The sequence below is a fragment of the Thermothielavioides terrestris genome, chromosome 3 (genome assembly GCF_000226115.1).
Source record: "Thermothielavioides terrestris NRRL 8126 chromosome 3, complete sequence".
NCBI classification, from domain to species: domain Eukaryota; kingdom Fungi; phylum Ascomycota; class Sordariomycetes; order Sordariales; family Chaetomiaceae; genus Thermothielavioides; species Thermothielavioides terrestris.
The window spans coordinates 442,635-457,516 of record NC_016459.1 but is presented as its reverse complement, the minus strand read 5'-3'; the positions used below and the strand labels follow the sequence as shown (position 1 = coordinate 457,516).

Here is a 14,882-nt window from a genome sequence, read left to right as displayed (position 1 = left end):
TTTTGTAATATATACTAGTGTTCAGGAGTGCCGCCTTATTAGCTGACGAGGCTAAGAGGCATTGATCTTTCTTACCCTTACACGTTTACCGCTAGATGGTCACCGAGCACCATCTGTGTGTAACACTAGCTTCGTCGACTGTACCTAGCTTCGTCGACTGTACCTAGCTTCGTCGACTGTACCTAGCTTCGTCGACTATATATGTGGCTTCGTCGACTGTACCTAGCTTCGTTAACTATATGTGGCTTCGTCGACTATACCTAGCTTTGTTGAGCGTACCTAGGGCTTCGCCAACTGTACCTAGCTTCGTCGACTATACCTAGCTTCGTCGAGCGTATACGCGGCTTCGTCAACTGTAGCGGCTTTATTAGCTTGCTCCTTGTCGATAGAGCCCGTTAGCTATACCGCTATACTATTATAACGTCAATATCGCCTTCGATAGACGCCTACTAAACTGTATTTTCGAGATATATCAAGTGGCCGTTGATGATCCTATATCTCCTATAAGCTGACAACGAAGTGAGTACCTAGATATCACTATCTTGTATTGATTTAGGATCGATATTGTAAGGAGATATAGCCAAAAGGGGGAAAGATGGAGAAAAGATTGGGGACATCTCTACCGCTAAGACACGGTATAGCTATGGTATCCAATCGCTCCTTGAGAAACTCTGTCGAAAAAGCCTAGTAAATGAACCGAAGCCTTCTTCCTCGCTTCCTCTGTGTATATAGTATATATTCGAAAGGCATTGTCATTGAAGCTTCGCTTCAATAACGTCGCCTACACCAATTTCGTTTACCATAGGATCTCGGTCACTGGCCCGAAACCGTCTGCGAAGAATTGCCAAGAACTTTTTGCCAGCTGAAAGCGGCTCGAATCGCCCCGGTGACCTAGATCCTTTGGTAAACGAAATGGGTGTGGGCGACGTTAGGTTCCTGAGTCGCCTGTTGCTCATTGGGGCATGGATGTCGGCAAGAATGGTAGGAACCAAGAACTCCAGGTCGGCTTGCGGTCTCGCTCTCGCGAGCTCGCCGCTGAAGAGCTCGACCGCGAAGGCCCGCGAGAGCCGTCGCTTGTTCGCCTGTGGCAGCCTCTCCCTCCACAGTATCATCTTCCTCTCCCATGTCAGGGCGGCTTCTGCATCGGCGAAGACAAGCGTGACGTCCTTGAACCTGTTGTTCGTCTCGGCGGTGATGTCGGCGGGGAGGTCCAAGGAGATTCTGTCGCCCGACTTGGCGAGCTCGCAGTTGTGCTTCTCGTAAAAGGAGTCGTCGAGGCTCTGGAGGTATTTGTCGTAGTTGATGGCGGATGCTTTGTGCGAGAAGATGATGGTGATGCGGCGGTCCGAGATGGTGGCGTTCAGCCTCAGGGGAGCCATCGCAGTGGACGGAGGCCAGAGGCGCTGGTAAGGTGTCTGAAGGGCAGACCTTAAGCGGCTATGTTCTCCAGCACTGGCTTGATCTGACACGTAGGCTGGTGAAACTCGAGCGTCATTGATCAGGGTAGGTCGAGGGGCGACGAGACAAGGCTGTACTGTACAGGGCTCAAATATATATGTCTTTTCTGCGGTCTTCGCTACGATCAGTGGGGGTGGCGTCCCGAATGACCTTCCTTTTGCGGTGTGCAAACTGACGAGGCTCCTTGCTGGGCTGATTTAGTGTAGCATGGCGCCACATGCTGCGTGGTTCCCTCCAGATGCAAGGGGCCGGTATCCTCCATCCACTCATGGCATTCTACCTAGAAGAGAAGCGAGACAAGCGTGTTTGGCACTCGCTGATCTTCGCAGCAACCAAGATCGTCGTTCTTGTCCACATGATTATTCGGCACAATCCTCGTAGCAACCTTCTTCGCTCGATTGACTCTGCAACATGTTCGGCCGCGCCAAGCGGCCTGCCGATATTGAAAGCGGGTTGAAAGATCTCTCAAGTCCAGAGGTTCTCGATTTCGACGACGATTCCTGGGTCATCGACCACCATCGCAACAACTTAATTGAGAAGATCTCCAAGCCGGGAAACACTTGGTACGACGCTCTTCTTGGGGATTGGAGACGCAAAAAATCGGGGCGAATTCGATCTTCCAGCAACAATGAGCCGCAAGGAGAGATTGAACACAGCTACATAATTAACCTGGCGGAGCTGCAGCGGCTACGACTGCGTCAACTTCAACGAAGACTCGTCCAGCACGTCGTCGACTTACGATACAATGCTGAGGAGCCAGCCGGATGGGCAGATGACCTCAGAGACTATGGTGAGCCTACCTAGCGACTGCGGACCCTCGGTGCCGCCACCTCTGGCACAATCACGATTCACGACGAGTTCAACTTTTGCTACCTCGCTGGTATGATATCGCATCGCATCTAACAGCCCGCCCGCAACAGTGCAAGCGCTGCGCGACCATGACTACATGTGCCAGCACATCTGGCAGCCCAACGACCCCTTCTACGTGACGGGCGAGCGCTACGTCGAGCGCATGATGCTGCAGAGCGCCATGCGGGGCATGGAACACGACGTGGACCCTCTCCGCTGGGCGAAATCCCGGCGCGCGTGGACGACGGCGAGCGATAAGCCCGTGCCCATCGGCGGCACACGCGACGGGAACTACTGGGAGGCGTGGTTCGCCGGCTTCCGGCGGCGCCTCGGCGTGGCCGCCGTCGGCGCCGCGTTCCTTATCGCGCCCATGTGGCTGATGGTGTTGCGCAGGACGCTGTACACCGCCCTGGTGTCCACGACGGTGTTCGTGGCGGTTTTTGGCCTCCTTATGGCGTTGTGGCTGGAGAAATTGACCGAAGTGATGTCGGCTACTGCGGCCTATGCGGCTGTGCTGGTTGTGTTTGTGGGCTTGACGACGGATTCAGGTTGATTGTGGGAGCATAATTACCTCCTCGACTTGAGATCAACGAAGGGAATATCCCGGCAATTGGCACGTCTTGACCCAATTTTGACCGGTTTGACGGTAAAGTCTTCTCGGAACATCACAATCATACCCGTCATAGCGGGGGTGTAGTGGACTAGATGACTGCTTGTCTGGCACGGAGAGTGTTCTGTTCGGAGTCGAAATTTGAAGCCCTCAAGCCCACTCTGTTGCTGGCACAACTTCTTCCTCCAGTAAGAGCCCCGCCCCCTCACACAGCTCAGCAACGCCCAATGCCTAGCTCATCATGGCCATGCTCCCATACCTCGCGCAGCTGGCAGCCCCTTCATCAGATAGCCTGCCAGGTAAGCTTCAGCGACACCGTGTTGGGCGTCGTGTACACGGCCGCCTGCGTGGTCCCGCTCGGCACCGAGGCTGCGTAAAAGGCAGAGCTCCCGGCGTAGTCGACGTACGTGCCGTCGTACGTGAAGACGGTGGGAGAGGTCACGGAGGAGGAGCACGTCAGGGCGTTGCTGCTCGAGATGGCGCACTTGCCTTTGCTCGAGGTGAGGGTGAAGCCACCGGAGCCTGATTGCGTACGTACAACAGGTTAGCGCAACAGAACAGGCCGGTCTCGGAAAGATGAGGGCAGGGGGAGAGTAGAGTCTGGAAGCGTACCGCTCGGCGTGGCCGTGAAGGTTGCGCATGTGCCCGTGGTATACCACGTTCCGGAGCTGATGATGCAGCCCTTCTGAGCCCCTCCGGTGATGACGTTGAGGTAGCCCTTGCCAGACAATGCGCCACCAGGGGCGGTAGTTGTCGGAGATGCAGACGAGACGGGAGTCGAGGCTGTCGCGGTTGTCATGGTGGTGGCGGTGGTGACAGTAGTGCCTCCCGGCTTGGGCAGGTACTTGATCCCTGTCGACGGGCAGGTTGACCCCGACCCTACGGGGGAAGTGGGCTCGAAGGTGCCGCTCTGCACGGATCCCTGCACATTGTAGTGATACCAAAGCTCGTTGAGCTCGTTGTTCGAGTTGCAGTTGATGGTCACGGCATAGCCGAACTTCGAGGTGAGAGCGCTCTGGATCGCGGACAGGGTGTAGGTGGTGGTGGTCGAGGGCACGATGCCGGCGGCAGAGAGCCACGAGTACGACGGCAGCGACTGAAACATGCTCACGGTCCTGTCGAAAAAGTCAACCGCCTCTTGGGTGGGCTGATAGTTGATGTAGCACGACGGGTTCAGGGTGCTGATGCAGGTGCCGTGTTTTCCCCACTCGTGCTCCCAGAAAGACTCATCATTGCCGTTGATGTCCTTCCAGTAAGTCTGCATGTACTGGAGTGTAGAGGGAGCTGCGGCCTGGAGAATCTGGGTGATGTTTGTGTACGCGCGGGACGGGTCACAGCTCGAGTCGTACGTTCCGTCGCCTGGACTCAAAATTAGCCTCTCGTTTGTTCATTTGGCCATGCTGTAATGGGGGCTTCTTACAGTGGTCCGGCCTGGGGTACTCTCAGCAAGTGCCATCCTGAAAAGTTCCCTGGGAAGAAGGGCGCGAGGAGGGTTGCTTACCAGAGCCCGTGAATTGTCCAGGAATCGGATGGGCCGGTGGCCGGGTTCGTGTCCCAAAACTGGGTTTGGAGGAGATGACCTCCGGGATAGTTGAGGCAGCAGGTGTCATAGGAAGTTGTGTTGTGGCAGCTCAAAGGGGCACTGGCAGAGCACGTAACCGAGGTAGCTGTTACGCAGCCTGCGGTAACGACACCCAGGAGGAGGTATCGCGCTGCCATTGCTGTGTCGCTGTGAGTGTGTCAATGAAAGAAAAGAGCGATGAGCAAAGTAATCGGGGATGGCGAAGTTGCGGAAGAGACCAACAGAGACTATTCAGTGACTGTAAGCCGTTGTGGAGGCGGAGAAAGCAACCTCCTCTCCTGGCATGGTTATGTGGTATCTTGTACCATGTTTGACCAGCTTGAGAGGCCTAGCCTTTCAATGCGCCGGTAGCCGAAAGCGGAAGGTTGGGCGAGCCCCTGAGTGGCGTTTGTCTGTCGACCACTCAGCGCTGTCTATTCGCGCGAGCCATGTGCTCCCAGGCCCCTTGTAGGTGGGGGGCCGCAGAACGTGTTTGGAAGGTGGTTGATGAATGGTCGTTGTTCTGCGCCACTTAGTTAAAGCATCCCGGCGGGACGCCTCAGGGGCAACGCCTTGGCTGCAACTAGGTCAAATTCACATGTGCAAATGAAGATTGTTGAGTCTTCGTGCTGGCTTGGTTTGCATCGATTGGTCCGAGCCGAAGGTTGCTGGTATTTGATGATAATCCAATGTCTCCTAACGCAGCCCGCCGATGCTTTTTACCACTGCTGGGGTATCCAGTTACGGCATGCGACTCAAAATGGTTCCGGAACAAAACAAACTCGAGGTGCCACAAGCCCGATGAGACTTGACTGCTGTCAGCAAACCTTTAGGTAAGGCACCTGTAGCTTTGATACACGGCCTACCCAGGCGGTTTGCTCTCTCCTTTTGTTCTGTTCCCTGCCCTCAAGCAAGCCCAACCCTCGGGTCTCAACCACCGCCCCGTCCATGATGTCATCACAGCATGCTCATATTTACAGCCCCCGTCTCGATGTTTCCTTTTTACTCCCATCGGCCGTCCCGGCAACAACCCACGCTGAACCTAAACCTTGACACGCCAGGCTGAACCGGGCGCATCCGTCTCGCGCATCAGCCTCCTGACTTTGACCGTCCTGGCCGCGACCATGAGGGCGGCCCCAAGCAGTAGGCACGCCCCAGCGAAAGCCTGAGCGCCATAGTAGGTGCCTCCTTCGGCCGTGATAATTGCGCCGGCGATCGGGGGCCCCGCCAGCGTCGCAAAGCTGACGATGGTGAACACCATGCCCATCCTGACGCCCGCCTTCCGCAGGTCCGTGTTCAGGCTGCTCAGCACGGCGGGGAACAAGCTCTGGATTCCTCCACCCGTCAAACCATAGAAGACGCACCACACGTACAGCGACGTCGTCGACTTGACCGCCATCCAGCAGAACATACAGACGCCCGCAATCGTGGCCGTCGGCATCATCATGTTGAGCGCGCCGAAGCGGTCAGCCAGGTGGTTCGGCAGCAGCCGGCCCGGCAGGCCCACGCCGTTCAGAACTAGCAACAAGTTCAAGCTGTCGGTGTAGCTCAGGCCGATGATATCCCTGCTGAAGGAGGAAATGTAGTAGAACGCAAAGTACAGCCCGAGGAAGAACTTAGTGAATTAATATCGGGCAGGGTCAGCTTCAGTCTCCCACCAATCCCACCGGGCATGTCCAAGCAGAAACTCACCGAAAAGCTGCCCATCGCATAAAGCGTATACTCCCCCTCGCGAAACGACGCCCAATCCACCAGCGGCCCGCTCCGCCGCGGCGGGATCCTCTGCTTCAGCCCGACAAACGCCACCGCAAACGTGGCAACCTGCAGGTAGCCTATCGCGCGCATCGTCGCCGGGAACCCCTGCACGGGCAGCAGCTGGCGCACCATGCTGGGGAAGATCAGGCCGCCGGTGGCGGTGCCGCAGGCGGCCAGGCCCATGGCCAGGCTGCGGCGGGCGCTGAAATACGTCGACAGCGTGGAGATGCAGGGGCAGAAGAGGCAGCCGTTGGCCAGGCCCAGGCAGATGCCCTGGGCCAGCAGCACCTGCCAGTACTGGGAGGCGGCGGAGGTGGTGAAGATGCCGACGAGCTGGAGGGCGACGCCGAGCGCGAAGATGTGGCGGAAGTAGCCCGCGTCGGTCAGGCGGCCGGTCAGCGCGCCGACGAAGAAGAGGAGGAAGATCTGGATCGAGCCGATCCAGGAGACGTCCGAGGGGGAGCGGCCGAGCGCGGCCGTGTAGTGCGTCTGGAACAGCCCGAACGAGCCGACGATGCCCCAGGTGTTCATGACGACGAGGTGGGTGCAGACGACTGCGGCCGGGTCAGCCGAATTTGCGCTGGAGAAGCTCCAGTGGAAATGGAGGGAAGAGGGGGAACGAACGCACCGGCCATCCACGCTTGCAGTCCCCCATCGGGCGGCGGGCCCGGGTTCCAGCTGGACTTGGTGCTCGCGTGTGTGAGCACGCGGCTCACCGCGCGGGAAAGCAGGCCGTTGCCGCCAGCGACGTCGCCACCGGGTTGACTCTGTGCCTCGTCCCGTGTCCGCTGGCGTGACGCAGGCCTTCGGCTCTCTCCCCCACCTCCGAGGTCCTCAGTCTGGGCCGTTTCGCTCGACGTCCTTCCCGCCTGCCCCACACTCCTTTTCTCGTCGTCCTGCGGCAATGACAAAGAGCCGCTTGCAGGGCTGGACTGAGCCGGTCCCTTCTCCGCGTCGCCCGGTACAGGCGGCTGGAATCCTGACATGCTGCTCTCGTCCGTCCTCCTCAGCCCGTCGTGCTCAGGTGCAAGGGTCATCTGGTTGAAGGTACTAATATATGGTAGCCAAAAGACGAGAGGCTTGCTACGGGGGACGAAAAAATATTCCACATCAGTGGAGCGCAACTCCAAATTAACTCTTCGTGTGCTTTAGCGTCGAGCTGCCGCGTCTCGGCCTTCGCGGAATCCCTGCTCCTCCTCAGGCAGACGTTGGTTTAAGTATCATCTGTACGACAAAAAAACGCGAACAGGCCGAATAGAGAAAAAGAGGAACCAAAAAAAAAGAGGAGAGTTGCAGGAGAAGAAGAGAAACGGCGCCTGCGGAGCCGGCCCGGGGACCCAGTGGGCAAGCACCGGGAATACGATGGGCGAGTCCATCGCGCATGTCCACGGGTACATACACTAAGGTATGGAAACAATAACTAACTCTGGTGCGGTCCCCACACATGGCACTGACCAGAAGCGTGCTGTGGGTGGCAGCCGGCCCCATAAATGGCGTCGGGAACGCCGACCGCGGCAATCGGTCGGGTGCTGTGCGGGTTGCATCGGCCGCCGATTTTCGGCAGCCAAAACAGCGCGGCCATGTCAATTCCGCGCCCTTCGAGCAACGTTGTTATGGAACTCCATTTTCCAGCCGAGCCAGTAGGAACGTGAGCCGGGCTTGGCATCATGTGGTGCTGACATTGTCCCAACTTCGCCGCCAACAGGACAAAGAAATCCCCTCAGTCATCAAGACACAAGCATGCTCAAAACTCTTTCTCGATGCTGCACCCGACGCTCTCGACAACCCTCGACCGTGTGACCGCTTCGCTCCAAGCCTTTAGCTGTGACCGCTTCGCTCCAAGCCTTTAGCGGAGGACCCGAACTCCTCCGGTGCCGCGGCTAACCCGTGGTTGACATACTGACATGAGAATTTGATGACAGCCTCGCAGGAAGGAATCCAAACGGAATAGACATGGAGGGCGGTTCTGATGAGACATTAAGCTGTACGAAGTAGAAACAAGAGAAAAGAGAGCGCGACGTCTACACATCAGCCAGTGCTGCGCAAAATGAGCATGTGTTCCCTAAATCCATCCCCCTTCCCAACCCCACGCCTGAACCAGATTCATCAGGCAATTAACTCCTTTCTGCTGCTCAAAACTCCTTCCACTTGGTGGGCGCCAAGCCAACCCCCTTCAGCAGCTCGCGGCCCGTGACTAGCAATCTGCCGGCGTCGAAGCACGGCTCCTCGCACAGCCGCTTGTTCTCCAGGATCTCCGGCGCGATCGCCGGCGGAGCAGATTTATCCGCTTGGGGAGCAGCCTGTCGCGGTTCGTTGTCACGGCCACGAAGTACTTGCTTGGCGTGACACCCCAGCAGTGGTTAGCTATGTTTCTTTGCTGGTGCCTGCGGGAAGGGAGGGTGAGGAGGGAACGGCAGCTGCGCCCTGAGGACGCGGAGCCCCGACGGGGGTTGGGCAGTTGTGGTACTACCGTGTCTCGTGTGTTGTGAAGGTTGTAGGCTGGATAGTCGGTATTGATGGATAGTGTTCTGCAGTTTTCATTTCGGCCTTGTGGGCTAGTCGTGTCTTGAATACGACTTCTGTGTTTCTGTTTCCTTCCTGTGTTTCCTTTGTTGGCCAACATATCGCGTTGCTGTGTCGGGTGGCTGTATTCACTCCCTTTGCAAGATAGGAGCTGCACAGATGAACAAAATTGTGTGTTCCCCAACAAGACCGAAGAACATGAGAAAATGGGCAGCGGGTCTGGGTATTTAACCTCCCCAAGCGCGTCCTTGGGATGACCACCGGCACCACCCCCTTGCTGCCAATATCCCAATTTTCATCGAACCCGCCCTCCAAGAAAACCAAACACCGGGCTACGGTACAACATTATGGCACCGCCACGAACGCTCCCACGCTTCTCAGCCCTGCCGTTCGACATACGCCGGGACATCTGGGAAAGGACAGTCTCCAGTATCTTAGCGACGCCTTGGCTCCACGTGGTAAATCTTTCGCGGGGTGTTGCGGACTTGGCTCACGAGGAAAGACTCTGCGCCGGCTCGACAGCCAAGGCTCGAGAAGAAGCCGGGCCGCTATGGAACAAGATTCCTCGATTGCACCAACAGGTACTGAATCTGGAGGCCAAAAAGGAGATTCGACTAAACTACCGGACCTCGCTGGTTACTGTGACGCCCCCCCGGAAGAGGTCGGGGCTGGCAGGGCGCTCGGCCTCCTGGGTTCTCGGAGACCTGATGGCAGTATGTCGCGAAGCCTTCGTGGTTGTGTTCCCGCTGGTACGCGATATGGTTGAGCGTAATGACGTGAGCCACATTCCCGTGTTGTTTAGGCCTTTCCAAGACGTGGTATGTCTGGCGGGGCCGGAGTCGGACTCGTCGGGCAGGCGCTTCTTTGACAGCGTCCCAGACCCGAAGTTTTCTGGGATGGAAGTCATCGTGGTGGTGGACGCATCGCAGTTGTCAGCCCCTCGTGACGCCAATCTGGCTACCCAGGCCATGCCGTCCTTGTGCCGGGTTTGCCCTCCGCTGTACGGGCTGAAACGGGTTGCCTTCGTGTATACGCCACATGGCACCCGAAAATTCCATGATCGACTGGGGCTTGCTCACCTTTCGCGTACCAACCTGCAGAGTCTGGAACAGATCTACTTCGTTGACTGCTCCATCCGACTCAAGGCCGGCAGTGAAGAGGCCTTGTTGTCCCTTGAACGGTTTGCGGGGTGTGGCGGTGCGTTCTACGTCGTCGACTCTGAAAACACTGAGATTTGGGAGACGCCATCAACAGGACGCTTGCCACAGGTTATTGACGAGGCAAGGGCATTGGAGATCGTGTATGAGAGACGAGGGTCCGGGCCACGTGTCTCGGTCCTTGCTTTCGTCCCGAGCTCTGGTGTCCTCTGAGGTGGGCACACTGAGGGGGCTGGGGCTTAGTCATTTGACGGTTGGTCATCTGTGACCAGCAAGTTGCTCAACGTCAATCCCCATGGCCCTCGGAGTTTCTAAGGAAGATAGTAGTGGACAGTAAAAAAAGCTTACGAAAAGAAAAGAGAAGGAGTGACTCGGGGGTAATGAAACAAGAGGGTAGTGAAGTAACCTGAGGAGGTAATTAGCCCAGGGGCTTCGTTGCTGACTGATACCCGCCGCCACTAATTATTCTTGGCCAAAACCATTGAAGCCTCAGTAACGCGACTTTTGAATGTGACTGTGTATTTGCGTAGGGAAATCGGAGAAGAGGAGGCTTCACTGGACTTCGTTCCCTCGCTCCATCCAAAATTTAACTCGTTCAACAACTCGAGCGGTCGGATGCTCCGCAACTGTGCTGTGTCCTCGCGACATGATTACTTCCGTCCATCCGTACCTGCAACCAGGGGTTCAGAGGCATGAGGAGGAATTTGGCTCCATCTCCGGGTGACATCGCAAGCGATTGTGCGCAGAGAGTGTGGAAGATATGTTGGCGCCGCAGCCGCCAAGGGGGATTCTGAGGCGCCCCCTAGTTGTATACATTGAGCCATGGAATCCGGTTGAGAAAGCCGTTAAGCTGGAGTAACGGAGGAATTGGGTTGCGCCGTGAATAATGCTTCCTTTACTATGGTAATATAGGTCCCTAGGGAGCTGAGACGCCAAAGTTCCCAACGGCTGCACGTCGACTCGGGCACGACGGACGCATACACGGTGGGGCACACAGAAATCTTGAACAGCAGCCATGTTCACAAAGGGTGTGGGGGCCTCGTTTAAGCACGAGGATGAGCCATTCAGCAAAGACGTATCTATCTCATTTATAAATGCAGCAGGCCCGCACGAACTTGGAACTTCTAACGAGACAAGCAAAGCCCTGAGCCCTGGCGCATCCGAATTAGCCAGCAACAGAAGCCACGAAATGGACCCAGCAAAGATCGCCTCGTGCCCGCCTTCAAGGGGCAACCCGCCTCGGGATCCGCTCCTCGAAACCGACGCACACACGGAAGTTGTCTTTGTCCCGGCCGCCGGAAGAACTGTCTTTGTCCCGGCGGCCGGGACAAAGACAACTAACCCGGCCCAAATCACTGGCTCCATGCGGCGCTACCCTTGCTTACCGCGGACAATGGCCCCGAGACCTTCTGATAAATTTATTCTCTCCCAAGCCTTGACCAATCTGGAACTGCGTGTTTCGTGCCGCAGGAACGAAATCAACCTTAATTATGGGATAGACCAGCAATCGGAGCTATACAAGCTTCATCAATCTACGCAGGACTTGAAGATTTTGCGCTCCATGCGTCCAGATTTGGACGAGCTTAACTTCTTAAGGAGGGAGAATGTTATATTGAGGTACCAGGTTGACTTGTGGCAATACTTGGTTTCCGTCTGGGCCACCAGAGCTACGGCTGTTTCAGATGTAATGGCCGTGTGCGGGTTCAGCCAGGACACTCCATGCCGGGCGATTCTCGATGCCTTGCCTCTGGAAGCACCACCTGGATTGAGTCTTAGAGATGTCGCTCTGGGTCTGCCAGTGAGCGAATGGGTTGAGGAGAAGCTGCGCTGTTACCGCCGAAACCCAAGCCTCCAAGGTATGACTGACGGCGAGCTCGAGCAACAACTCTGGCTCGACTTTCCCCCGGAACTCAGTAGATTCATGAATAAGCCTGAGCCACGGCCGCATGGATTCCTGGCAAGCTGGTGTAGCGCGCTGGAAAACAACAGAAACTTGAGGATAGAGCTGCGGCTCTCTTTGGAGGCAACGCGGCAACAGGCTCGGCACGACCACGGGAACCTCCGCTGCCAGAAATGCAACCCTAACAACCATCGGATTACGAAGAGACCACGAGGTAGCTTGATGAAGGGAATTCTTGCGACGCTGAAGTTGAAGCTGTAGCGATTAGTTGAATGCTCTCTTTCCCCCTTCGCTGACTCCACGCGCCAGGCGTCGTACGCACTCGGCATGTTCAGCTGGGAAGATCCTAACCGGGAAAACTCCTTCGCCATCACCAACGTCCTGGTGGCAAGCACCACGTATGGCTTGGCAGCCTTTCTCATATGGACGGTTTGCGACTCCAAACAGCGGCAGGAGAGGAAGAACGCCGGGCGGGTGAAATCCCCTGGCAAGCTCTTCCAGCAAGAGGAGACGTGGCACGGCCGCACGGACAAGGAAGGGTGAGCTTTAGGTGGAGGATCGGGCGTTTAAGAATTGCGGAGGGGGCATTGTCATTCAAGGGGGATGCCCTAGAACACTGCAGTAGCACTGCAGCTTAAACACAATTGTTGTAGAATATTCGTGGTGGGTCTTAGGTCAGCGAGCAGAACCTACTTTTCGGCCGGCAGGCTTAGTTCCCACTCATTGTGATTATGATCTAATCTCACCATACCTTGGTACCGAGGACATTCGTGTCGTCGTTCCATCCTCCAGCGCCTAGCATGCACTAGCCTCCCCCATCACAAATCAGGACATAGACACCAAGCGGTGTCCTAGATAACTTTGAGGTTTACTACTCTCATCCCAGTCGCGAATCATGGCACCTCCCAGCCTCCACGGCGCCAAAATCCCTTCCTAGATGCCCGCCACCGCGACCTCAGCCATCCCCCTGATCTGCAACGAACTCACACGGCCACTCCATAAGGTGCCGCAGCTCCGGGGGCAAGCCGTCGCGTATCGCGTGGACTTCCCGAGCAGGCGTGTCCCCGACCCACCACAGCTCCCTCGCACAGGCCGCCAGCGCAAAGAAATGCCCCAGAACGGCGAGCGCGCGCGGCGCCTTGCGCTCGACCAGGTCCACGAACAGCGGCGGCACCAGACAGGCGAACGACATGAAGCGCCGGCACAGCGCCAGCAGCGGCTCGCCCGCCTCCACGGCCGCCCGGATCAGGCGCAGCCGGTCCACCGTCTCCTCGTACGCCCGCGCAATGTCCCGCCGCTGCTCCGGCTCCGGCTCCGCTTCCGCCTCCAAGTCGCCGGGGAGCGGGCCGAGGAGGTAGGCAAATTCCCGGCTGCCGCTGTCGCCGCCAGAGGAGACGGCCTGGTTGTGGTTCGACGACGCGATAACCGTCATGATGCCGGATGCCGGGTTGCTGCTGCTGCCGCTGCTCGTCTCCGCGGCCTCAAACACCGCGCGGGTGCCCTGCGTAACGCGCAGCCAGTGCACGGGCGGGTCGTAACCGTCGAGGCGCGGCCGGCGCTGCTGCAGGGAGGCGAAGGTGTCGACCAGCAGCAGGATGGAGGTGAAGCACGCGGCTTCGGCGGTATCTGGGCCCAGCTGGCCGAGCGCCGGGCGGTAGGACTGCAGCGCGGCGCTGTGGGCGTCGGCGCGGCAGGCGAGCAGCGCGGGGTCCTCGGCGTGGTTGCTGGAGGCGAGGAGGTGCAGGGCGGAGAGCGCCACGAGCTGGTTCCACAGCGGCTTGTACGACAGCGCCAGGACGGGGACCTGCTCCGACCAGGATTTCCGGACGCCGGGGAGGTGGCTCCCCGGGAGTGTTTCACTCGTAGCCACGGCAAAGTGGTGGAAGGCGCGGAGTTCCCAGTATGCGTCGTGAAGACTGGCGCTTAGAGGCGTCCTGGACGGCGTCTCGAGCGTGCGCCCCGTGTCTCCCGAGCTGTCGTTGGTTCCTGAAGAAGACGGAGGCCGCAGCTGATTCGCCGGCGTAGTCGCCGCGGGGCGTGGCACTCGGTCGTAGTAGCACGGGACATTGTGGCGGTAACAATTATTCTACGGAATACAGGCATGATCAGCCAAAGGACATGTTAGCCGCAGCAGGATCAGCCGCAGCAGGATGACAACGTACGCAAACGGGTTTGGCTTCGTTGCACTGTGGAGCACACAAGGTTAGTTGTTTCATGAGCCACCGTGACTCAAGCATGCGGGCGTGTCACCGCCCGTCGAACTACCGACGACTGGTTACCCACCTTGACCCTCCGGGCCCGGCAGCGTGTACATCCGGTCCGGGATTTCTTGTGGTGCAATCGCGGCCGTGCAATGCGTCTGGCGGCCTCCATGGTGTATGCGTCAGGCAGAAACGAGGACGAGAGCGAGCTGGCGCAGCAGCATCAACGGCGGCAAGAGGACGCAGGCTTGTGGGTGGTCCTCGACCGGATGAGGACGGGAGAGCTGACGATCACAGGATTGAGCTGGCCCTGCTACTACGTTGGTGAGCGGCGAGCTTGGCCCGGGGCGGTAGAGATCGCCAAGAGAGGCAACCAATCGGCGAAGTATTCCGTGCACTAGTCTCCATCTCAGAACTGACAGGGAAGCTCGCTCTCGTTTATGCAGGGCTGTGGCTGTGACTTGGGCCTGGCTCTCTTGTGTATTTACATCCACTTTGCACATCCATACGCAAAACGGAGTATATCTAGGCCAAAAGAAGCTACACTATCTCACAAAACAGCTGCCTGAAGTGGACCACGATGTCGTCTCGCTCAGCCTTGAGAACCCAAGTGTGATATTCCGTCGTTATATCCGAACTGTTCCCGTCTGTCGCTGTTCCCTTCTGCTCTACGTATACTCTGCCTTTAACTGACCCAACCGAACTCGCGGTATGAGAATCCTGCTGATCCTGGCATCCTCCATCGCGGTCGCCGTGCTCGCTTCGAAGAGAAAGCGCCGCCACAGGGCCGGAGCCAGCAACGCCGCCGCCGCAGCTACCCACGCAGAGCAGACCCCGTCTCATCAAAGCCCGCAACACTTCGAACCCT

General features: G+C 57.7%; 7 protein-coding genes across 7 annotated transcripts; 2 read left to right on the top strand and 5 right to left on the bottom strand.

Moving 5' to 3' along the window:
• Positions 1–813: 813 nt before the first annotated feature.
• On the bottom strand, positions 814–1,379 carry THITE_160849 (uncharacterized protein; the record flags this gene model as incomplete). The annotated part of the gene is made up of 2 exons (XM_003653808.1): positions 814–831; positions 990–1,379. 2 exons carry the CDS (start codon positions 1,377–1,379, stop codon positions 814–816), a joined length of 408 nt encoding a protein of 135 aa, XP_003653856.1.
• Positions 1,380–1,869: 490 nt separating this feature from the next.
• Positions 1,870–2,860, top strand: THITE_2051711 (uncharacterized protein; the record flags this gene model as incomplete). The annotated part of the gene is made up of 2 exons (XM_003653807.1): positions 1,870–2,248; positions 2,379–2,860. The coding sequence occupies 2 exons, from the start codon at positions 1,870–1,872 to the stop codon at positions 2,858–2,860; spliced, it is 861 nt and encodes a 286-aa protein (XP_003653855.1).
• Positions 2,861–3,200: 340 nt separating this feature from the next.
• On the bottom strand, positions 3,201–4,636 carry THITE_2050866 (uncharacterized protein; the record flags this gene model as incomplete). Its single annotated transcript, XM_003653806.1, has 3 exons — positions 3,201–3,439; positions 3,530–4,293; positions 4,419–4,636. 3 exons carry the CDS (start codon positions 4,634–4,636, stop codon positions 3,201–3,203), a joined length of 1,221 nt encoding a protein of 406 aa, XP_003653854.1.
• A 781-nt stretch (positions 4,637–5,417) lies between these two features.
• On the bottom strand, positions 5,418–7,350 carry THITE_2116403 (uncharacterized protein). Its single transcript, XM_003653805.1, has 3 exons — positions 6,862–7,350; positions 6,171–6,787; positions 5,418–6,093 (listed from the first exon to the last, which is right to left on the bottom strand). Exons 1-3 carry the CDS (start codon positions 7,268–7,270, stop codon positions 5,521–5,523), a joined length of 1,599 nt encoding a protein of 532 aa, XP_003653853.1. The 5' UTR covers positions 7,271–7,350; the 3' UTR covers positions 5,418–5,520.
• A 1,015-nt stretch (positions 7,351–8,365) lies between these two features.
• Positions 8,366–9,663, bottom strand: THITE_160853 (uncharacterized protein; the record flags this gene model as incomplete). Its single annotated transcript, XM_003653804.1, has 2 exons — positions 8,366–8,533; positions 9,385–9,663. 2 exons carry the CDS (start codon positions 9,661–9,663, stop codon positions 8,366–8,368), a joined length of 447 nt encoding a protein of 148 aa, XP_003653852.1.
• Positions 9,664–11,102: 1,439 nt separating this feature from the next.
• Positions 11,103–12,356, top strand: THITE_2129407 (uncharacterized protein; the record flags this gene model as incomplete). The annotated part of the gene is made up of 2 exons (XM_003653803.1): positions 11,103–11,711; positions 12,123–12,356. 2 exons carry the CDS (start codon positions 11,103–11,105, stop codon positions 12,354–12,356), a joined length of 843 nt encoding a protein of 280 aa, XP_003653851.1.
• A 412-nt stretch (positions 12,357–12,768) lies between these two features.
• On the bottom strand, positions 12,769–14,186 carry THITE_2051079 (uncharacterized protein; the record flags this gene model as incomplete). The annotated part of the gene is made up of 3 exons (XM_003653802.1): positions 12,769–13,899; positions 13,976–13,999; positions 14,097–14,186. The coding sequence occupies 3 exons, from the start codon at positions 14,184–14,186 to the stop codon at positions 12,769–12,771; spliced, it is 1,245 nt and encodes a 414-aa protein (XP_003653850.1).
• Positions 14,187–14,882: the final 696 nt, after the last annotated feature.